Genomic DNA, 25,055 nt, shown 5'->3' with positions numbered 1-25,055 from the left:
GGGAGAGGCACAGCAGCGGGGTGCGCCTCCTTTGCCCAAGGACCGAGCGCAGCTGCCCTTGGAGAGAGAGGCTGGGGTGTGGAGTGGGGGTTGCGCAGGGCAGGTGAGAAACGAAGGCCGCCAAGCTTTCTTTGTCCATTGCTGGGCTCCTGTGCCATTACTATTAGCAGCAGCTTGGCAGGCAGAAATAAAGCGGGTAAAGCTTCTCCTGGCACAACAGTAGGGGTGACAGGGTAGGACGAGGACGCCCCGGAGATCAAGGTTCAAATCCCCGCTCAGACATGTATCCCAACCTCGGGCTGGCCATAGTCTCTGAGCCAACCTGGCAGGGTTATTGTGAAGATCAAATCAGGAGGAGCCAACTCGGAGGAAAACTGAGCTGTAAATGTAATAACTATAATTAATATTATTATTTATTACAATTAATAAAAAAAAACCCTAAAGCGATGGTGGAAAGGAGCTCCGATTTCAGTGTTCCATACTGCCGTCGGGAGACACAGGAGTAGGATCCAATCCAAAAGCTGACAGGTAGGGGTGACCTGATGGCTTTGATCTCCCTCCCCTGTCAGAGACAGTATGCTGGGAGTTGCAGGAGGGGAGGAGTGCTGCTGCCTGCTAGGTCTAGCTTGTGGGCTTCCCACAGGTATCTGGTTGGCTGGGGATTCTGGACTAGATGGGCCTGATCCAGCAGACTCTTCCTATGCTCTTAGAGTGGTTTCAGAGGTTACAAAGAAATTACACAGAAAGCCTGAGCAAGAATTAGCATGGAACCAAGTTTAGTGTGCAACCACGTTGGCATGAGGTGGTGGTAACAGCACGCCTGAATGCATATCACTGCCTGTGTGTACATTGTTAGAAGGTGGTACAGGGCCCCTGTGCCCAGATCTTTTGTACTAGGCATGCCCCAAATTTCCTGCCCCTTTCCCTTTTAAAAACTTGTTTTTGTTTTTTTAAAAAAACCTTTAATATGAGACCCCAGCCACATGCCATCCTTCTTTTTTTATATGATATTTATTAAAGTTTCAAATAAAAGATTACATAAATAAAAAGAGAAAAAGAAAAAAGAAAGAAAAAAAAGAAAAAAAATACAAAATACAGAAAAAAGATAAAAAACACTTAAAAAACACATCAATCTTTCCGTGCCTTACATTTCATTTCCTTGCTTCCCTGACCTCCTCACACCTCCCTTTTTTGTATTCCAGTTCTATTAATTAATTCAGCAATTCCTTTCCCTCTTTTTTTTGTCTTAATCCTTTAACTTAATATATTATAACTTTAGATTTTCACCTGTTAACAATCCGTTTTTACATACACCTTAATAACATTGCTGCTAAAACCACTTAACTTCATTCTGACATCATTCTAACATTCATTAATTTTGCAGTATTTCTGTAAATAGTCTTTAAATTTCTTCCAATCTTCTTCCACCGACTCTTCTCCCTGGTCTCGGATTCTGCCAGTCAATTCCGCACATGCCATCATTCTTTGCCCAGAGACAACTGTACATATTAATTTATATATGCAAAGATCATACAAATTTGTTCCATGGGCCTCTGCTGCAAGTACACTTCTGGGTACTGTGTCACACATTGTGACAAATGCATGGTGAGGACCAATGGCCAGTTCTGGCTCCTTCATTCATGAATGTTTCTTGTGGCAGGTGTGGGATGGAATATAAGCTGTCAAACACAACACTTCCCATTTGCTCAGGGGGATTTCCCATTTGTGGACACAGGGGGATGTTACTCCAACCAGGAGGACTTCCGGTCACACCTGGTCTGGAGCATCCTCCTCTTGCGTGTGACCAGGTAGATGGGCATGACCCTGTGAGACCCCATAAAAGGGCTGGTCACGCAGCCATCTTCCTCTTGATGCCATGCTCTCTTGACTCTTGACTCTCTTGACGCCATTTTTTCTCTTGATGTTGTTTTGCTGTCTGCTGGCTCCTAGCCAGCAGCACATGAGCTCAATCCCCATATGGGATGAACTCAAACTCTCTTCTGTAACTTCCAGCTAAAGCCTGCCTTCAGGGAACCTACTGTGAACTGAATGTGAGTAAACGTCTTATTACTTTTAAGAGAAGACTGTTGTGTCATTATTCTTTTTAAGAGGGATTAAAGGGGAATTTACCAGGAACAATCCCAGTCTGGAGAAGTCAGATTGGATTGCTTAAGTAGAGAGATTCAAACGAATCTACCAATTAGCTCCCTGCAATATACTGGGGAATGTACTCTGCTACTGACTCACTAGCGTGAGTGAGAAAGGATAATATTTCAACAATATATCCTCTCCTACTATCTACAACATTCCCACGAATATATGCAAATACCATGCAAATTTGTGCCATGGGCCTCTGCTGCAAGCACACTGCTGGGGACTGTGTCACACACTGTGGCAAATGCATGGTGGGGACCAGTGGCCAGTTCTGGCTCCTTCATGCATGAATGTTTCATGTGGCAGGCAGGTGCTTGTTGAGTATATGCAAGCACACATGCCCTTTTGGTGTACATTAAAAACATATTTGCATGCATATCTTAAGGGCATGATGTACATGCCAACAATCGCATGTACAGTATAGTGGTCTGGGGTCATGAGGGGTTGAAGGGTCCCTGTCTCCTAGAGCTGCCCAAGCAGCATGAAAGGTGAGGTTTTTAACCACTGAGATGAGGAGCCAATTGGGAGTGAAAGGAGATGAGTCAGCTGCTGAGGACTGGCTCCTAGGGTCACTCTGGAGAAGGCACTTGGGAAGAACACCAAGCTAAGCATTTGGGAACACTGAAAACTCAAGGTTCTGCCATTTCAAGAGAAAGGTGTGGAAGTTCCATTACCTGCAATGGAACTTCAAGGACAGCACAATTTAAGTCACCCCAAAAGAAGATATCAGAGCATTCCAACTCATTTGCCTGTGTACGTGCACAGAAATAATAGTTTTGGCAACACAGCAGAGATCTGCATTGATCCATTGCAATGCATCCCTAATTGCTATTGTATAATTATAAGATTATTGTGTAATTTTAGGAGATTGTATAATCTTGGAAGGGGGCTTAGCTGTGGCTACCATGAAGGGACCGTGTGTCAGTACATTATTGGACATATAGCAGTTTAGTTCAACTAAAATCTAGTTGTCCCCTTTCACTTCCATGCCCCTATAATCTCAGCTGCTGGACATGTTTATTACAAATCTGAAAAGATTTAATTGTGAAATTTCCCCACCAATAAACACGAACACAGGAAGTTGGCCCATAATACCAAGTCATACTGTTGCTCCATCTGAGTTTAGTGTTATTCACACCCACACTTACTGGCAATGGATCTGTAGATAACCCCAAAACAGGGGTCTTTCATAGCCCTTCGTGGAGATGCCAGAGATCGAACCTGGAACCTTTTGCGTGTGATCCATTTGTTCTGTCACTGAGCTGCAGCCTTCTCTGCCACCCCATAAAAAGGAATTATGGTATTATAACAAGCAAGGTATCACTTGAAATATGGGGCAACTACAATGAATACACCATTGAGTTTAGCAAAGGTTGCACAAAGTCCTTGGAACAAAATTCTGATTCAAAGACATCCAGTCTCCCTCTCCTGGTTTTCTGATTTCCTCTCCTGGTTTCCTCCCACATCGGTCAGCCAGCATTCAAGCGTGCTGAGCATGCTCATTTCACATTGGCATGTTTTGGGGTGGAGGTGCGACACTGGTGCCTAATCTCAGCTACATCTAATACAACAGGAGTGGGGAGCTATTGCAGGCATACGGCCTTATGGGTAATTTCCGGGGACCTGTGGTTGGCTGGGCCCGAAGCAAAAGTGGGTGGGGCAAAATAAGTCACCTACATTCCAGCCACTCAGAAGGCAGAGGTTTCTGCACACTCTTAGTTTCTCCATCCTCTTTTCAGGCAAGCAAGGGGCATCGTGACACTTTAAGGACCCGTTCCAGCCAAGCAGAAGCACTTGAGGAGGACACAAAGCAAAACCGATGAGGGGTGGGGCCTGGGGAAAACCTTGAAGACCAGACAGAGAGGTCTGGAGGCCATATTTGGTCTCTGGGCTTGAGGTTCCCCACTCTTGTAATACATTATTTTGTGCCTCCTGCGGGCAACCAGATGCCAATGGGAAGTCTACAAGCATGACATAACTCCAGAAACACCCACCTACCAATTCATTCTTCCAAGCAGAAGTTATTCTGAGGGATACTGCTTTTGATTCTGGGGGTAGTGCAGAGCCATCGTGACTAGTAGCCATTGGTCGCTTTAGTCTCCCACTCCCCAGGGCAAATATCCACGGGAAGTGGTTCCGTTTGTGCTGCACATATGAAATGAGTGAATTCACAATCTTTTCACAGGCACATTGGCTACAATTTATTTGGTTTCAAGATCTTTAGAGAGAGAACATCTTTTTTATATTAGTGCATACATTGGATTGGCTCTGAGAAGACGGACTGGCAAAAGCTGAAGTTTCTAAGGGTGAAGTCATGGAGGAAGTTGAAGGCCTGATGAGTTTCACTGAGAGTTGGGTTGGAGCTGTCAGTGGGTTGAAAGATATATATATAGGCTGGAGAAGGCAACTGTGTATCTAGGTTGCAAAATCATTAAAAGGATTTTTAAAAGGAGTTCAGGGAGATGATGGTGATTTCCTTTTGTATGTCTGCCTTTCTTTCAGCACCTACTAAAGAAAGAACCATACTGTGAATTTCACTAGTCTTTTGAGAGAATATAAAACATAAAAGTTTAGTCCAAAAAAGAAGCAAAAAGCATGCAAGAGATGCTAGGAGAGGAAACTGTTAAACTTTTTTTTTTGTTTGGATTGTACTATGCGTACAAGACAACTCTCTGTATCATTATGTTTGTACTTTTCATTTCATACTGGATCATTTCAAATGGAAGCTTCATAATCCTTAACCAGAAATTCTCAGTCTGTCTGAAAACTACCTCTCCCAAACACCCTCTTCAAATACGATTCTGAAGTAAGAAAGCTCAAATTGTGTGCTCAGAAATAAGCCTTTTCTTTCAGACAAGGAATTGAAGGAAATTATTTATACATAGGAGTTCTAGGGATATATAGGCTGTAGGAAGCCGCAGCCAAAGGGGAAAGAGAGTGGGCAACATTTTGACCTCCAGATGTTGCTAAATTTCCACTCTCACCATCCCTGGTCATTGGTCATGTTTGCTGGGGCTGATGGGACTTGTAATTTCCATGCTTGCTTTAGACAAAGATCCTTTTGCAGATACTAGGCTGATCTGCAACTGCATGCATGCCACTACCTATCAAACACTTGTTGTGTACTGCTCAACTTTTTGTGTACACAGATTGTAGACATGTTGAACGTAGCGTGTAAACACCCTTTATGACTGCCATTCATGGGGAAGAGAGAGAAACCTTCAGTAATAATATTGCACACATTTTCTTTTAGTCAAAACTTCCTTTTATTGAGCTTTCTGATGAGGACCTCTGGAATAGAGATTGAGCAGCATTTCATCTTGGAGAAGAGCTAATTCCACTGAAGATGCCTTCTCATGTACCTCTTCCTCCTTTGCTGAAGCGATACCCTCCTCAGATGGATACTGCCAAGCCTCTGGCTCCGCTGGGCCTTGTAGCGGATGGGGAAGAGGTTCCTGCTCATGATACTGAGACGCTCGTTCAGCTCTGCCAGCCTCTTCTTCATGGAATGTACTTGCTTCAGGAGATTGTCAATTGCTTCAGAGATAGGCCGGAGGCTGCCGGTCAAAGAAGATCAATATTAAGAATGTATACAGATCAGGATTATTATGGCAGTTCACTGACAGTTTTTCTCAGTACGACTCAACACAGTCAGCACAGTTCAGAAGCCTGCGTGTGTGTCACAACTGTTGTGATGATAAATAATCAGCGTGGTAGGAGGCTGCCGCTGATAGGAGGTGATCGAAGCCTTTTGCAGTGTTAGTGTTAACAATGATTCCTCCCCAGGGATCCATCAAATCTCATGCCTACTGGACCTAGCCCAGCCTTACTCGTTTTTGCTACTGGGAGAAAAGCAATAGGACCCATTGAAATTAAGGACACATCACACATTAAGTGCCCTCAGCTGCAATATGTACTTAAAACATGAGATAAGTATGTAGAAATATTTTAAGTCCTGCCGGACTTTTTTAAGGCTGTAAGGCTGCAATCTGATATGCCCTTACCCAGGAGCAGATCCCATTGAGATCAGTTGGACTTCTGAGTAGACATATTGTGACTTGACCGTAAGAAGGGGGCCTGAGGCTTGCTCTGCCAGTTTGCAACGCTTAGGATGAGGCACACCAACAGTTGTGTTAAGGCATCATCAAGCAAACTGTTATAACGCTGCAGAAAATAGTATATACCAGCAAAAATACTTAGATCTAGCAGCTTCGTCTGACCAAGTTTGAGAAATCCACTTCAAGGTTGGGATAGATGGTGGTGATTCTTCAATTAAATACCCTAAAAGTAGTAATTATTTATATAGTGTTGTTTGCAAGGTGGTTATATGAAAACTAACACTCATCCTGTTTATACATTTTTCTGTTGGTCATTCATTCACACACACTCCTCTTTTGAATACATTTCCCCATCACTTTCCAAACTGCAAAAAATCCAGTTCTTCTTTAAAGTTGATGTGTTGCACTTGGGTGACAAAGCCCTTTAATCCACTTTACCTGCACAAACCTAAAGTTCCGGAAGATGCTAGAATCAATCCTGCAGAATGGTGGTAGCCTGGAGGCAACCTGAGTGAAGCTTTGACTCAAGGACATTTTGGAACACAGCGCTCTTAGGCTGCAATCATTCATTACCTCAGAGTAATTCCAATGGGACTTACATCTGAGTCCTGCTGTTAACCACTAGCCTCTTAAAGGGCAGGCCTAGGGATGTCTACTTTGCATCAGCAGTAAGTCTGAATTCGGAGGAATTTCCTCCTTGCTATGGGTATAAGCCACCTATGAACACAGATGCAAACAGAAACTGCTGCTAAAAACATTTTTGCTCTAACAGAAACAACATTATTCAGTGTAATCATTAGAAAAAATATTAGCACCAACATTTATTATATATTTACGTTGACATTTCTTCCCATATAAACAGCCCATTAGGGACATTTGAACAGTTAACTACCACTCACGCTAAGTTTTACACTCACTTTTAAGAGCATGTTGTCCACATGGGAGTCTTTCACGCTCACAGCTGATGCCATAACTAATTCAAAATATAAGCAAGCAGATCTAAAACATTCTGGTATCTTTCCCCATTAAAACCCACTTTTTATTGTTTCTGCCAAATATAGGTAGGGTTAATTTTACTAACTGCTTTGTTGAAAATGGGATGGGTTTTTAAGGACATTTTGCTCCCCCCTCTCCCCACCAAGCTCTGCTTCAACTTTCGCCATCATATCTGGATGATATATAAAAGAGAATATTTTTGCCTAAAGGGGAATAGGATCGCCCCCCGCCTTGAACTGCATATCAGTTATTAAACTGAAATGCTTGAAAACTAGCCAGTTTGGACCAATGTATGAAATGTGTGAAACATCATACTCATGCTTATTCAGGTGTAAATCACAGTGAGTTGGGACTGAGGCTCATGACACCCATATTGTTGTTTAATGCAGATAGCTTTCTGTACCTCCATGAATCTCTATTCCAAGTCACTGCCTTCCCTCTCTTTCCCCTCCCTCAATCCAGAATTTATCATGCCCTCTCCTTTTCAGAGTGTCCCTGGTATGAGAAAAAGTGGGCTCATCACTTTGAGAGTTGGTCTGTATTTATGCTATCGGGTAAAAGAAGTTGGGACAACCCAGGCATATTTCTTCCCTTTCTAGTGAGTCTCCATCACTAACAGAGTTTTAAGGCTAAAATCCTAGTTGCTCATCCCCTTTGGGGTATAAAGAGTTTCAACACTGGGGAATTCTCTGTTCCAGAGAAAGCAGAGTGGAGAAAAGGCCAGCATTGCTCTCGTATTCTTACCTGGAAAGTTCAGGCAGGAGTGCGTCAGGGTGACTCAGCAAAGAGTGCTTCATTTGCCAAAAGATGCTGTTCCCCCACTTCTCCAATGTGCGCGTAAAACTCTTTATGCCTTGGATATTCACTTTATCTGCTGCAATATCAGCAGATATTCACGTGAGAATGAGGGGAAAGAAAATATTCAGGGAGGGAGAAGCAAGTCATTAATCAGTTATTTTATCTTCCAGTACACCTAAATCTTCATGGATTAAGTATCACTATAAATATACACATGTTTGCGTGTAATCCAGAGGTATGTGTCTGTGGGATTGCAGCCAGGTGCACAAAATCTGGCACATTCAGTTCCCGAAGATTGCTTTTTGCTTTTTTCAACACCTGGTTTCTAGTCCTATGAAAATGGAGAAATTCTCAAATTCTCTCCCAAGAGAGGCTCACCCTTCCCATCACTGACGGCTTCCCTGGTGTTCAAAAACCTTCCTAAATGTTGCTCTCACTGCTGCTTATATTATTCTATTAATATTTTGTCTGCTCCTCGCTAATGTTTTAACCCCCACCATTCACAGATTTGTATTTCTGAATTTGATATTTTTCTTTAGCTACATCTCTGAACCTAGGTGTGTTTACTTAGAAGTAAATCTCATTGAGGACTGTAGCCTAATGACTTTACTTGTGCAATCACATCCCACAAATAATAATTGCAACTGATACACTATCTGGGGTAGTAAGCGCATTCATCCAAAGATAAAATTCTGTGGTGGAAGCATGTGACTGTACTTCTTCTGCAGGACAGGTGCTGAGATCCCCCACCCTTCCTTTAGGCAAAACCATAGTACTAAGACTCATTCACAGTCACCAGGTGGCACTTCAGCTCCCAATACCTGCATGTACACAAATACTGTAGCATTGTATATTTGGCTTCCTGTAGTGTGAAGGGTTGCCATACATCCATAATAACCAAGATTCGGTTGTCAGAAACATATGTCAGGGCTGAAATGTCTGGGAAAAAGCTCAACAACTTTTGTGTGTGGATTTTCACTTTTTGAAATATGGCAACCCTACTGGTGAGGAACTCAAGACTGGGCAGGAAACTAGAATTCACACAAGCCTTTATCAGAAACGTTCTTCTTCATATTAAGACGGTGTTATCAGTGCGCATGGGCGCCTTGCAGAGTTAGAAAACTAAAAGTGGACAGGCCCCTGCCTTCAAGGAGCTTACAAATGACTCCTGCCTCTGCCTTGGCTTGCTAGCACCTCTTACCTCCTTCTCTGTAATTCCACTCCTGAATGTGATTCTGAAATGCCTTCTGACAGCTGCTGCTGGGCAGGAGGTGGAAGAAAAGGAGAAGTGTCAGGGTGCCAACAATGGGCACAACCAGAGCTTTCATCTTTGTGTTCCTGTTGTAAGAAAAGAATAAAACCTGCTTTGATTTCCTGTTCTTTCAGAATCAGTTTGAATGTGCCAAAATAACACATGGTACAGCCCTCACTAGGCTATATCACTATATACAGCACCAGGTGAGGAAGGCATGTGTTGAACAGCCCTCCGAAGGAACATAGGAACTTGCCTTATACCAAGTCAGCCCATTGGTCCATCTAGCCCAGTACTTTCTATTGTGACTGGCTGCAGCACTCCAGGATTTCAGACAGTGGTCTCTCCCCACCTCACTTGAAGATGCTGGGGATTGACTGTGGGACCTTCTGCATGCAAGGCAGATGCTCTAGCTCTGAGCTATGGTCCTTCCATGTACACTCCCCATCTCTAGAAAAGTAGCCAGTCAGAAAAAAGCCTTATCCATGACAAGCTAGTTTTCTATGTGCAGAAAAGCAGGGGAGCATTCAAGCCTTCAGTCCTTCCTATACAGCCTGAAGTGCTGCTGTCCAGACAGGACTGTGGCATGTGCTGTTTCTGCATATTCAAAACAGCCCTCACATAGGGTTGACAGTGAAAGGAAAGAAGCCTTTGAATGATGTGCATCACTCACAGGCCCCAAAAGACTGTAATGGAGTCTAGGCAATCTACTGAGCATTCATCCTGATTTGCTTGCATAAAGTTTACATAGAGGTTAGATCCTATCTGGTCTTTATTGAGCATTCATTCTGACATTTTTGCCAGGAGATTATATGACTATATGTATCTAACTTACACTCGTCCTGATTTGCTTGTGGGCTGCTTATATTTTGTCCTGTTAATCATGGTTCATTCCACACTTTTCAGCGCATTTCCTTATCAGTTTCTAAAGTGTGAGAAGTCTAATTCTTTTTTTAAAGTGGATTTGTTGTACTAGAGCGACAGAGTGCTTTAATCTGCTTCAGTTGCACAAACCTAAGCGCTCATCCACACTTTTGTTTGTCCCATGAAGATGATGATGATGATGATAATGATAATAATAATAATAATAATAATAATAATAATTGTTACTTATACCCCGCCCATGTGGCTGGGTTTCCCCAGCCACTCTGGGTGGCTCCCAATAGAATTAAAAGCACAATAGAACACCAAACTTCTCTAAACCTGGCTGCCCTCAGATGTCTTCTAAAAGTCAGATAGTAGTTTATTTCCTTGACATCTGGTGGGAGGGTGTTCCACAGGGTGGGTGCCACCACTGAGAAGGCCCTCTGCCTGGTTCCCTGTAACCTCGCTTCTCACAGGGAGGGAACCGCCACAGTCTTTTTCAGACTCCCCACTGTCCCTGGGAAAACCTGCTGGCTACTGTTGAATCGGAACAAGGGGCTGTAGCTCAATGGCAGACCACATGCTTGTATGTAGAAAGGCCCCTTACATCGCTTGCATCTCCAGTTAAAAGGGGTCTCTAATAACAGGGCCAGGGAAGACTCCTACCTTGTGACCCTGGAGTGCTGCTGCCTCTTAGAGCAGTTAGTCCTGGGCTAGCAAGACAAGCATGAAGTTAGTTTCCTATGTTAGCACCTTCTGTATGTCAGAGTCTACTTTGCCACGCAGATCTCCCTTGCTGGACTGGGGCAGCAAAGTGTGCAGCCCAGTGAGAAAAAGGTTCTAATTGGCAGTACAGTGGTACCTCGGGTTACAGACGCTTCAGGTTACAGACTCCGCTAACCCAGAAATAGTACCTCGGGTTAAGAACTTTACTTCAGGATGAGAACAGAAATCGCGTGGCGGCGGCACAGCGGCAGCGGGAGGCCCCATTAGCTAAAGTGGTGCTTCAGGTTAAGAACAGTTTCAGGTTAAGAACGGACCTCCAGAAAAAATTAAGTTCTTAACCCGAGGCACCACTGTATTACCACCGAACAACAAACATGTGCTAACATGCTAAATCTGTTAGGATTAGCATGATGAGTTTAACAGGAGTTTAACAGGCACTTCTCTCCAACTTCATTGCAATATGAATTTCAGAATGACACATCTGCTTGCTGGTGTTGCAAGGAGGGAGGATCCCCAGAGGGCCAAAGAAACAGTGCACTTGTTGTGTAAATAGTAATGGAAGGAAATCCTGAGCTGCCTGGGGACTGTGTGGGATGGGGAGGGGAAGTTTAACTGCATCTCTCCCTGCCAAGGTCGGATGGAAACGACCTCACCAAAAGGGATCCTTGCCATTTTGGGGGAAGCCTCCACTAGCATGCAAATAGTAGCTTTAAGTCATGGATGAGTTAAATTAGCCGTCCCCACTTCTCCCAGTCTGGAGGGGGGCCCACCCTGTGGAACACCCTCCCATCAGATGTCAAGGAAATAAACAACTATCTGACTTTCTGAAGGTAGCCCTGTTTAGGGAAGTTTTTAATGTTTGGTGTTTTATCACATTATTATTATTATTATTATTATTATTATTATTAATCTTCTGTTGGGAGCCGCCCAGAGTGGCTGGGGAAACCCAGCCAGATGGTGGGATATAATAAATAAATAAATAAATAAAATTAGCAGGCTTCCCTTTCAAAAAGCATGCATTCCTCCAATTAACATGGCATTTACTTGGGCCTTAATTTTATCACCCCAAGGAAGTTCGCCTGGTGCCTTCACTATACACCTTTAGGTGCCAGGCAAAAACATTCCTTTTTAACCAGGCCTTTGCCTGACTTGATTGACATCCTATACCCTTTTTAAAATGCTGGCTCTTTGCGGTTTGTTTGTTTTTTAAAAAATTGGATTGTTGTTTTTGTTTTGATTTTATGTATTTGATATTTTATGTGAACCGCCCTGAGACCTTCTGGTATAGGGCAGTATAGAAATTAATTTAATAATAATAATAATAATTAGAGAAGGGGCAGTAGCACCTGCCTTGTAAGTAGAAAACTCAAGGTTTAATCCATGACACCCCACCAAATAGGGCTGGGAATGTCTCCTGCTCAGTGGCGGTCACTGGGGTAGAGTGCTCCCCTGCCCTCCTGCCCCCCCCCCATTTTGCTGCTGCTTGGTGGGAGGGAGAGAGGGAGAGGCACCGGTGAGGCTGGTACTGGCCTTGCCACTCCCAATGCTGGTGACGTTAGGCCAGGTGAGCTGCCCCACTGCCTTGCCAACTGCTGTATGAAATCCTGGAGAGCTGCTGCCAGTCCGTGTAGACAGTCCTGAGCAAGGTGTACTCAGTATAATCTGCTTCCTGTGTTCCTTGCCTAGACTTCATGAAAATGCCAGAAAATTAGATCCTATCGGATCAAGGTTATTAGATGAATTGGCATAAAGCCGACAATGCCGTTGACTCTGTTGAGTCTTAAAAATGTTCTTACGACAGAGAAAGGAGAAAGTGGCTGGCAAGCGCCGTATCGTTGAAAGACTTGGAGAAATAAGGCTTCCCCTTTAATTCAAGCTTGGCTAAATACATACTTGTTTACAACAGAAATGAATAGACTGAATTCTTTTTAAAGACAAATGTACGAAACGGAGAATGCTTGACATGTCTTCTGAGAAGATACAGCTACAATTCATTTTATCCTGGAACAATTTAAATCCTAACTGTCAAGTGGAAAGCCATGTTTTATTGATATGATGAGGGTTTTTGGATTAATCTGTCAGTTCATCACAGCGAAACTGTTTATTTGTTAACTGGAAACTTATATATTGGATTAATCCATCTACAAGTGTGTATTGGCTGAAGAAAAAACAACCACCATATCCCCCCCCCCCGTATTATCTGTTTTTCTGATACGACATTCTGCGTATAAACAACCTTTAAATGGAAAATAAAGGAGTCTGAAGTTCACTTGCTTGGCCTGACTCTCTCCAACAAAAAATGATCCAATAAAAACAAAGCCTCTTAGCATTTCATTCTACTTCCAGTGTTCAGACTCTTGAGTGTCATTGTGTATGTCACCAAAACAGCACCAGCAGCATACAAGGAGATAGCAGCTGTAGGCCTGGGGGGCAACCAAGGTTTGCAGAAGTACAAATCAACGGGGGGGGGGGGGACGGGGACAAAGGGAGACCTTAGAACAGCCCAGTGAGGACTGAGTGTTCCATATTTGTTGAATGCTTATAGAGAGGTGGGGGGGGGGTGTCAGAAAATCAGGGAAAGGGAGAATAGAATGAAGTGGCTGGAATCCTGTGGCTCTATGCTGCAAGATTTTGTTGCAGGTCTGAAGGGTTTATTTTATGGCCACATTCACAACACGTATCTACCAAATTTTGCACTCCTAACAGTTTTGTGCCTGGGGCAATTTCCCCTGTGGCCCCCCTGATGTTAGGCCACTGGCTGTACGCAAACTAGACACCGTCAGGTCTGATTCACACAAAAGGGAATGAAAGGAGTTGAGGTAATACAAGCAGAGGCTGGGCCTATGGGAAAACAGTCCTATGACTGATTCACTGTGTGCCCCATTTTGCTTTACAAATGGATGTTTGACCACAGCCTTCCTCGAGTTGGTCAGGTGTTGTGCTAATTTGCTTTTCATTAAACTGGGGAGGATTTTGTTATTGCTTTGAGAGGGCTAAGTCAGTATTGCTGGCCATCATCCATAAGGTTTATATCATGATTAATCAGAATTGCATAGTTTCTCGTTTGAGAAATGACTGACAAACTAATAAAAAAAATGGCAGAGACACAGAATTCATGTATTTCAGCTGCTTGGTCTTATGATAAACCCCTGAGAAAATTCAATTACCCTTCCATTGAAGTATGACCTTCATCTCCTAACAGCCTGGGAACAGCTCCAACCCAGCCACTTGGTACCCTTAGGAATTAGTCGGAGTTGGTTCAAATACGAATAAATCTGAGTTCATTTCCATATTTAATGAAATATAGTTTCCTTCTTGTTTTATGTGTGTTAATCATTGTTAGGTTAACACTGCTAAGATTAAAATGATGCACACAAAAAAAGACTCCGATCCTATGGCTGTTCAAAAAGAAGTCTAGCTGAGTTCAATTTTTCAATCTTAGTTTTGCAGTCCCTCCTCCCTTTCAAATGTTTTAAGTTTTACAATTTCAAATAAACAGGTTTTACATTACCAAATGGACAACACCACCTCTGCCACCGCAGTGTGGCATCCTTTTCCATCCATGCAATTCTACCCCATATGTATATTTTTAGACATAAGACCCACTGAGCTCAAGTACATGTGGATAGAATTGCACCGTCAGTCTACACCAGAGATGGGAATCCCACGACCATGCAGACATTGTTGGACACCAACTCCCATCATCCTCAGCCAGTGTGGCTCAGGACTAATGGGAAAAGTAGTCTTTTCACCACCAACTGAAGATGTATCCGTTCCACCTGGCCTGCACAGGTTAATGAGATGCCTCCTCCATCACTTTATGACTATGTTCTGTGCTGCGGCCAGCTATATTTATGATAATTACAATAACGGTGGTTTTTGTTGTTGATGTTTTTATTTGTGTTTTACTGTAGACTGCTTACCAGTCTGAGAATTCTTGTTGAAGGGCAGTTCACAATTATCACCATCATAATTACCCCCCTCCTTCTCCTAAACTTACTGTCCCAAATGCCTGGTTTTCAGGTAGGCTTGAGCCCCGTGGCCTGCTATTCTACAAATTAAGGCACGCAAGCTGCACACATTTCAAAATGGGATGTTGGTGTGGGGTTTTTGGACCAGTTCCACCCACCCAACAACAAAATTCTTCCATACGTATAGTTCAGTTCTAGAACTTCAGGCCAAAAGCAGGAAGGAGCCTCATGCATATGTGCCCCTCTTTCAGGTAAGTTGCTTTAAGGCCAAGATGATATACGTATATAGTCAACGTTAACCTGAGGACTGATACTGAAAATTGGTGGCGGCAATATCACAGTATTTAAAACAACAATGTAAACATGGATAGGGCTGCATTATTAAACTGTTTAAATAAAATATGCAAGAATATCTTCTCTAAATACTTGGAACCTGCTTACGACTCTTTCTTTCTTTCTTTCTTTCTTTCTTTCTTTCTTTCTTTCTCTCTCTCTCTCTCTCTCTCTCTCTCACACACACACACACACACACACACACACTTTTACTCTCTATGATTTGCTGGAGATTTTTTTTCCTGAAGTACCAGCCGTACCATATTTCACTGGTAATAATATTCTCACTGACTTTCTCTATAAATTCTTATTAATAATTAATCTCTCCCCCTTTCCCCCCTCCAAATAAACAGTTTTTCCTTTTAAAATGAATTCCGTAATGAAAATGTCTGATCAGCCATTCCCAGCAGAGAAGGACCAAAGTATGTAATATCAAAAGGCTGAAACGGCAGCACAAATCTCTGAGGTCAAATAGACCAAAGAGGAGGATGCACCCGCTTTTCGGCAGCTTCGGTCCTATGAGACGAGGTGACTTTGATCTTGCTTCGTTTAGGATATGAAAGGCAGCAATAAATCCCCTCACATCTGGGGATCCAAAACCTGACCTTCTTGATCACAGGTTCTATAAAACATAAACTGTAAAATTTCAAACACAAATCCCAGATGTTGCATTTTCTGGGTCTCCTGAGACCCGTACCTCCTCCATTTCCCATATTATCATCCTTTGAATTCCTATTGATTTTGACGTGTAACATTCTTTACCGCTGGCGAGACAACAGTATTGTTTATAAAACAATGCCATTTCCCTGTGCCTACTGTTTATAATTTAAGACTGGGGACAATTGTTTTGGTTGTGCTTATGTTTTCAGACAGCTGAAGGTAGTGTGACAGACCCCTTATCGCTTGTGGTGGCTGAACTCTTTTGTTATTTGTCCTTCAGACAAGCAGAGCTTGTGTCCATTTCTATCAACCCAGAGCAGGGCAGTGGCTTCCAACAGTCAGAGCATGGACTGATCCAGTGGCCTGGACCAGTTGGGGAGCTGTCCAGCAGAAGCCAGAGTTGGGCTAGGCAAGATTATATGTGGGACTTCTTAGTTGCAACAGCAGCTAAGAGGCAGAGATGAAGGGGTTTCATTTTAAGGCTTGCCTCTTCCTCCAAAGTAAATACACATTGAAATACTTTATTGTACAACTTGTATACAGTGAGATTACACAAGCACCCCCCACTCAGCTCTCTTAGTCTTAATTCCCCTCGTTTACTGACGGACACCTACCAAACCCGAAAGTCAGTTGCCCTGTTGTTATCTTTTCATTCAGCAGCCTAACAGCCCATGGATAGAAGCTATTCTTTACCCTGTTGGTGTGACTAATCATGCTTCTATATCTTCTGCCCGAGGGCAGGAGATCAAGAAAGTGCCGGCCAGGGTGTGAATCATCCCTGAGGATTTTCCTCACTCTCCTGGGGAAATTAATGCTTGCCTCTTCCTCCGAAGTAAAGCTGAGGGGCAGCAAACCTTGGGCTGTTGAGCAGACATTCTCATCTCAGGTCTGGGCTTTTGGCATGAATCTGTCACCACCTCTGCCCCTACTGTGATGCTGGACCAGATATTGGGGAAGGGCCCCATCAGGGTGTATTGGACCCCTCAGTGTCACAGCTTTTGAGGGCCAGGGTGTCACCAAGGATGGTAGCCTCAGGCTGTCCCTCAAGGGGCATTAGAGACATAGGCTCTAACCTACCTTATACCAAGCCGGAGTGTCACCCATCTATCTTGGTATTGTCGACTGGCAGCAGCTGTCCAGGGTTTCAGGAGATATCAGAGGTTAAACCTGGACCTTCTGCAAACAAAGCATGTGCTCTGCCACTGAGCCACACCTTCTCTTCATGACTCCAGTCTATGCCCTGACCTGCGGGCGGGTGTGTGTATTTCCTGACACTGTGAAAGGTGAACAAATTTCCCCGTGTGACTGGAATCCCTTCAAAAGCCAGGTCACCTTGACATTATCAGGTCACAGGTTTCCCTATGCCTCAGACAGGGAGGCAGACACATGTTCCATGCAAATGCATGAGAGCCAGTGTGGTGTAGTGGTTAAGAGTGGTAGACTCCTAATCTGGTGAACCGGGTTCGCGTCCCTGCTCCTCCACCTGCAGCTGCTGGGTGACCTTGGGCCAGTCACACTTCCCTGAAGTCTCTCAGCCCCACTCACCTCACAGAGTGTTTGTTGTGGGGGAGGAAGGGAAAGGAGAATGTTAGCCGCTTTGAGACTCCTTCGGGTAGTGATAAAGCGGGATATCAAATCCAAACTCTTCTTCTTCTTCTTCTTTTGGCTTTCTGTTGAGCTTACAGTTCTCTTCCCCCTTTCTACCCCATGCTCTGGGCTCGAGAAAGGGCTCTGGCCCCAACCCAAGCTCCCTCAGAATCTGTGCCTCTAGATCCAGCCAGCAGGACAGTCCAGTGTTTTGTTGTCTGCATCTACACTTTACAATCTCTTACCCCTCCCAACTCTCCTCTCACCACCCCTGCCCATTTTGATCCTCTTTCCCCATCCTGGGTGTCTCTTTCGATGGAGCTTGCCAACCAAGCGTCTTCGGGTGCAGTTGTTTGTTTCTTTCTTTAGCAGGAACATTTAACAGCCTACTCTCAGTCCAAAGAATCCTGGAGCGGCCACCATAGTTTCAAAACAATCACAACTGTATCAGTGAAAAAATGTTTGGGTTTGTTGGTTTGTTTTTAATTAAACCCAGCAGAATCAGCCTAAAAACAGCACTGAAGGTTAATTTCAAGATGTCACAGCTGAGGGAAGTGCCTCAGTCATAAGCATGCAAGTGGGTGTGTGGTCTCATGCTATGACTCCATAGCAATGTTCTCAACTATGTGTATAGGACACATAAACACAGTATCTTTAAAGCACATGCTCCCCCTCAAAGAGTTCTGGGCATTGCAGTTTAGCCCTCATGTGAGTTACAGTTCCCAGCAACCCTTAATAAACTACAGTGCCCAGAATTCTTTGAGGGGAATCACGTGTTTCGAATGTGCTTTAAAGGTATAGTGTGTACACAGCCATAGACTCTGGAGTATGTAGAGTTTGTACATATATAGGGACTGTGCAAATAAGGGGTTAGCATGGGGGTTGCCAACCCATATACCATGGCATCTCCAAAGGTGACCAAAGAAAAAAGAATAAAAATTCACAAAAACACTGACTTCATTTCCCTTGATTCTCAACCAATCTTGCCTCATCTACAAGCATGTATTTTATTAATGCAGTGCCTATTGGAAAACAAATGATTTCGCTGCCACTATATTAGAATTTCTCACTGACATAAGTGATAATTACTTCTTTTTCTCCTTCAAGCCATTCCATGGAAGCTAGTTAATCCAGTTGGCTCAGGAGAAGGGCTGACTGCCGAAGCAAGTCCACGTGAGAACATATCCTGTGGGGGGACTTCTTGAGCCAAATCTTGCTGGAAGGATTCTCATTAGCTCTGCCAAAGTTTGAATCAAGCCCTGCGCTTGTGTTGAAACAGAACAAAACAAAACACGGCTGCAGTGCTAGTCAGCGTTCATTCCATGTCTGGCGAAATGAATGGTGTTAAAATATGGGCCAAGCTAGACACAATGGCAGTAGATCTGTGAGATGAAATATGGATCTGGTGCCATCGCATTGAAAGGTGAGGTCAGCTTTGACCTCCTCCTCCTGCCCAAAGCTGACCTCAATACAGTCAAAATTAGCCAAAAGCGCTAATTCTGAGAGCAAAGCACGTGGGGCAGCAGGAAGGTAGGGGGCAGAGGGGGAATGAGTCTGAACTCTTCACATAGGCTCCTTGGATCAACAAATCCACCCCTAGGTAAACTATGGAACTCACTTCCACAGGACAGCTTGGAGGGCTTTGAAAGAGGATTGGACAAATTCATGGAGGGTGAGACTATCAACGGTGACTAGTCATGACGGCTATACTCTGGCTCCACGGTTGAAGGCAGTAATGGTTCTGAATATCAGTTGCTGGAAAACACAGGCGGGGAAGGTGCTCTTGTTTCCCAGAGGCATCTGGTTGACCACGGTGAAAAAAGGATGCTGGACTAGATTGGCCATTGGCCTGATCCAGCAGCCTCCTCTTATGTTTTTATGTTCTTTCTTCCTACTTGATTGGGGAAGTTTTATGTTGAGACATTGTCCTATCTACCAACATCGCAACTAGTATGGGCCTCTGAGAAAGAATTTGATTCTTTCCTTTGCCCAAAAGCCTCGTGTTGTCCTTTCAATTCTTTGAAATCTCCACCTCTGGCACCATCAGGCTCCATCAATGATCCAGCAGATATTTCTATGCGCCAAACCTGCCAAGTTCTGCCTAGTCTTGCTTTGGTCCACCAAATTCAAACACAGCTCAACAAATGACATACCAGATTCTACCAGGCTCCATCCATAACCCAAAGAAGTGAAGTCTCACTGGTTGTCTGAAATATGATGGGTAGAAACACACAAGAGGGCTTTCCTGACCACAGGACATAACTGTTATTATTTATTATTATTTGATTTATTTGATTTATATCCCTCCCTTTATCCAAATTTTGGAATGCCCTCCATAGAGAGGCCTGCCTGTCAATTTTACCACTTGGGTTTTGTCAGACAATTTAAAGGAAGATTTGAGGATGGAATAATGCCCCTTACGTCTGCTGAGCTGTTGCCATTTTTTCTTGCTCTCTTGCTGTCCATATTATTTCTACTTAATTGTTTTCCTTTTTATTGATGTTTTTAATGTTGTCTCCTGCTGAGGACCATTTGAAGGAAAAGTGGGACAGAAAAGTTTTCAATAAGCAAATGCTATTTGAAAAATACAAACAAACAGATGTAACCACCAACATGAATCTCTCCATCTCTTTTAGTCATGAATCCCACCATCCCTAAAGAATGTATGGGGAATTTGTCATTCCTACCCTATATCCTCATTTCTCACCCCCTCTCCTCACATGACATTCCTCTTCCATGTGATAAAAAACAACAACATCTGCTGCAACTAGACGTGTGTGATGCTCTCAGGTCACCAGGATTCTACACTCTGCAGCCAAATAATGCGCAAATATGTCAGTTCCCAGCTTCAGATTCCTCCCCAATTTTCTCTTCCCTATTTGCTTTCAACATTTCTCCCCAAGGTATTCTATTTCCAATATATTTTATTCCTACATATGACAGAGATAAGCAGAGACATAGCAAAGAGAGATTTTATGTGCATCTGTCTTAAATCCTTACGGCAAAGGGGAAATGTTCACCCCCTCAGTTTTCATCACCACAGAACTCTTACTCTCCCCCCAATACAGCTGCAGATATTCAAGGTTATTCTGTCCCATTGCCAAATATGGCCTTCATTTCCGAGAGGCTGCTATCTCCTGCAGCCTGATGAGAACATGCTGTACTTAACACAAGAATGTGAGGAAGTGAGGTCTGCTTTTGCTTGCTTTTGACTGCATCTATTGAGTAAAACAATACTGGGCCAGGAATAGTGGGAGTGTTGCTAAGGAAGGTTAAAGACCTTTAACTAGTTTTCAGTTGCTCAGATATTTGTAAACTGCTCTCATACAATTTTGAGCAAAACAGGAGAGCTTGACACACATTTCCAGGTTTTTCCACTGATTTAAAAATTGTGTTTGAATTAGGAGAGATGTGATTATAAGTAGCATATTCAATTGCTTCTGCTGTTAAAACACAGGCTGCTTCTGCACTTTTTTTTTTTAAGCAATGCCCTGGTTAAACACTTCCATCCAGACTAACTGAAGAAAGTTGAAAGTGGCAATATTTTTTTTCCTCTGGAAAATCTTCAGCCCCCTATTACTTTACATTATTGTGCTGGAATACGGTATCCTAATGCAGACTACTAGTTTAAATTATTGGTACACTGATAGTAAATACAAAAATAAATGTATCTGTGATTACTGGGTAACAATGGCTTACCATGCCATTAGCTTACCAAACCTTATGCTGTTATGCTGTTATAAGTAGTTAAAATGCATCATCTTCAGGACTGACATGCTCATGCAGAAAGTCTCAGGATCAGGCAAGAAGTCTCATTGAACTCAGGTAATTTGGTCCATATATGAATTACATGCTATTAGTAGAGTCCTTAGAACGAAGGGGAAAATGAATTTGTGTCACACAACTTGCTAAATAATATTGCACATAATAATTCAGATCTGATAGCAAATTAAGAATTTGCTGAATTGATAGATTTAATAAAGACATATGTTTCTACTCAAAATATGAAGTGAAATTTGTGCATGAAAAATTGTAGCTATTGAGATTTTAAACAAAGCTGGAGATACCTTTTGTGCCTTGGTCTTTAAAACTCTTTTGCCCAATTTTGCCCATAGAATTTGATGCAATAAAATTATATGCTTCATTGCTTATTCTCTGATTACTATGCTAAGCATATCAGGCTTTCATTTTCAATGATCAAGAGAGATAAATATGCCTTTCAGGCTTCCTGCTACATTAACTGTCTCTTAGTTGGCTTTCATTTGCAGAGTTTTATTGGGTTTTGTTTTTTAAAAAAAAGATTTTGAAAATGAGTTACATTGCATTAGAGAAAATGCAATGGTTATAAAAGAAGAAGATATAAGATCTAGATAGATTCACCTCTAGGTACAATTTGCCCATTATTCACTATAGATAGGTAGATAGATGATAGATAGATATAGATAGATAGATAGATAGATAGATAGATAGATAGATAGATAGATGATAGATAGATGGGGGTCTACACTAAAAGTGGGAAGTTGTCTTGGAACGAATAAAATAAGAATAAAATGAAGAAAATAGGATGACCTTGGGTCTATGCAGTTGTGCATCAACAGTACATAATAACTATATAGGTAATCTGTACCTTTCAGAGGCTTATATTGTCACACACAGAATATCCACACAGAAACAATTACAGTTATTTACTTTCTTCTTGCAAGAAACTCATCTTGCACTGCTTACAACTCTCAGCTTTTATGAACATTCAGTTAAGTAAGACTGAGCTTTTTTCAGATAGAGTCTACTTTCTTCTGCCTGGATTTCTCTTCTGGTCTATTTGCCACATTCAAATTTTGAGATGGTTTGTTATGTCGTGTAATCAGCTATGTCATTAGCTATGGAAGACACAAATTATTCCTTGACTAAGGAAAGGATGAGTCTACATGCAAACTTTACCTGGACTCCACAGGACAATCCTCCTGAGACGAGGCTCCCAACAAGGCTCTGTTGCTTCTCCTCCTCTTTCATTGCCACCCCTCTGGACCTCAGCTCACAATGAGTGACGTGTCCCACTTCTTCTCCCTAGTCCACATGTTTTCCCCAACTTTGTTTGGAGCTTCTTCCAGCTGCTCCTTTCTCACCCTCCCCTCCCATCCACCCATTCAAGCTGAACATCTCCCCAACATATGGGAGCCGTATGGGACCATAAACTTCTGACAGTGGCACTACAATGCCTTTTCAAAGTTTATTCTCCTGTTCAGCAGCAGCTTCTGGTCCATGGATCCCTGCTACCTTCATAGCCCCACAATTCTTTGGCAGCCAGTATCATTAGAATGTCTCTCTTGCTCTCCATAGTTTCCACTACTAAGTAGCTTCCCTTTGTGGAAGACAGAGATTTCTAGCCAGCAAGTCGTGAATTTGTTCCCCTAAGTTGTTTCTGTTGATTGCCAATTAATTCACTGCTGATTACTTCATCCTTGAGACATTATGCCAAAACTATTTCTGTCAAAGTAAACAAGGAGAGTGGACTTGGGTTTTTGTGTGCGTGTGTTTTTGACACGCATTCCCCTACTCTTAAGTTCCTGGGCTGCCAAGCTAAACACAAGCAGACCTAATCAATATAGTTGTATAAGAGACTTCCCAAGAAACATGAGGTATTGCAATCTAGTGACTGAACTAGTGGAGTCCTGGATTCAAAAGTGAGCCAGTACATTAAGATGTGCTGTGCAAATATGTACTAGCTGTGGTTTATAAAACAAGCCATGAATATTGTCTTGCATCATGGGTTGCAAAACACACTTGAAACAGTTCAGTGATCTTACTTTCTTGCCCAATATCCCTCCTGAAGCTTCCATTTGCCACATTTGCTATTGTTCAGTTGAATTTGGGGTTTGTTGTTTTAACCATTTTGATCTTTGTTTATGTCTTTTTAAAAATCTATAAGCCACCAGAAGTGTTGCTGTCAATATATTATAAATTGTAGTAATAATCAATACCCTTAGTCTCTCAGGATAAAAGTTAGTTCCCAAGATTCTGTCACACTCTAGTGTGACCAAGACCACAATGTGGGAGATCTTCTGAGATTTGAACTGACCTCTCAACTCAGACATTAATTTCACAATGGACGGAGGGTAATACAGCCCCCACCTCACTGTTGCTTCCAAGTGCAGCCTGCTACTTTCTCCCACATAAATGAATGATTGCCAATTGATTTTTACACGGAAAATAACTTTTGTAAGGAATGCATATAGGGACGAGAGCAAAACTAGTCCTATACTCAGGATGGTAAGTGGCTGGGCCTCCACTGATTCTGCAGGATGGTACAATGCAGAATACTTAGATTCACTGCACTCCAAGGGGACAACTTATGTAGTCTTCCTTCCACAAATACCACCTGTTATAATAATAGACATTTTGCTAGAATGCAATATAATACAATGCTGTTTTCATGCCTTACCTATGTAACTAGATCATGGTGATGTATATCTGTCATAGTGAGTTTAGTTTCAGAAGTGACTACATTTCAGTGGGTGGTGAATTCCTCAGGCAGTGTAAAACAATCTGATTAAAAAACAAATCCACTGCAGGCAACCGGCATACATAAAGTATGCTATAGACACACAGCACCCATGAAAATCATCCAAGCACCAGTGGATTTATTGGTGATATGGTTATTTGTGCCAGATGGGGCTGTCACCCATCCTTTGCAAATCTGTACCATGTTTTTAGACTGCTTTGTGTAAAGGCATATCTCTGTAAATGTCAGTTATTATTAATAGCCTTTAGTTGATGCCTTATGGTCTGAGAGAAGCCTTCTCCAGCCTGCTGAAGTTTTTAACAACAGCTCCCATTAGTTTCAGCCGTATGGCTGTCCTCACTGGGGCTGATGGAAATGGTAGCCCTAAACATTTAAAGGACACCAGGTTGGCACAGGTTGAACTAAAGAATGCTTGGTCTGATGATCTCCCCAAAGCTGGGTGCCCAGCTAGGAAGAAGCTCTTTACTGTGAAGATTATTGGGTTTTTCAAATCTACAGAGCACCAGGACACATGGTTTTGACCTTGTAGAAGTACCATTCTGTTATTACAGTGCTTCTCAGTAGAAAGATTGTTTTTCTCTTGACTTGGGTTATAAGACTAGTCGAGATGGCTATATGTAACCGTTCTGCACGTTTAGAGGTAGCAGGTCTCCCAGTACCTGTTGATGGGGAGCAACAATGAGAGAGAGAGAGCTATTGCCTTCATAACCTCCTTTTCAGCTTCCCAGAAGTATCTGGTTAGTCCCTGTGGGATACAGAATGCTGATCTAGGTCAATCTTTGTTCTGACCTAGCAGGACTCTTCTAACGTTTTGGGTTCTCTGGAGCCTTAGAAGCATAGAATTGTAGAGTTGGAAGGGACCCCTTGGGTCATCTAGTCCAACCCCCTGCAATGCAGGAATCTCCACTAAAGCCAACCAACCTCCACTTAAAAACCTCCAATGAAGAAGAGGCCACCACCTCCTGAGGGAGCCCGTTCCAGTGTGAGACAGTTCTTACCATCAGAAAGTTCTTCCTGATGTTGAGTTGGAACTTCCTTTCTTGTAACTTGAAGCCATTGGTTCGAGTCCTACAGTCCAGAGCAGAAGAAAAAAAGCTTGCTCCATTAACGAATGGATATCTATTGCACTCTAGTAA

The 25,055-nt window shown here is 42.8% G+C and overlaps 1 protein-coding gene across 4 annotated transcripts; it reads right to left on the bottom strand.

The window, feature by feature from the left end:
• Positions 1 to 5,396: 5,396 nt before the first annotated feature.
• LOC308457338 (uncharacterized protein) lies at positions 5,397 to 22,729 on the bottom strand. 4 transcript variants are annotated; one of them, XM_080971073.1, is made up of 5 exons: positions 22,338 to 22,729; positions 21,099 to 21,266; positions 9,208 to 9,344; positions 7,953 to 8,082; positions 5,397 to 5,711 (listed from the first exon to the last, which is right to left on the bottom strand). In XM_080971073.1, the coding sequence occupies exons 2-5, from the start codon at positions 21,104 to 21,106 to the stop codon at positions 5,486 to 5,488; spliced, it is 501 nt and encodes a 166-aa protein (XP_080827199.1). In that variant the 5' UTR covers positions 21,107 to 21,266; positions 22,338 to 22,729; the 3' UTR covers positions 5,397 to 5,485. The 4 variants fall into 4 exon arrangements, with proteins under 4 accessions (XP_080827199.1, XP_080827201.1, XP_080827200.1 ...); XM_080971075.1 differs by lacking the exon at positions 21,099 to 21,266 and adding an exon at positions 10,789 to 10,830 and having other exon boundaries at positions 22,338 to 22,728; XM_080971074.1 differs by lacking the exon at positions 21,099 to 21,266 and having other exon boundaries at positions 22,338 to 22,724.
• Positions 22,730 to 25,055: the final 2,326 nt, after the last annotated feature.

This window comes from Podarcis pityusensis (genome assembly GCF_964106645.2).
Source record: "Podarcis pityusensis genome assembly, chromosome: 10".
In the NCBI taxonomy this organism is placed as follows: Eukaryota; Metazoa; Chordata; class Lepidosauria; order Squamata; family Lacertidae; genus Podarcis; species Podarcis pityusensis.
This window is presented reverse-complemented; position numbering and strand designations above follow the sequence as displayed.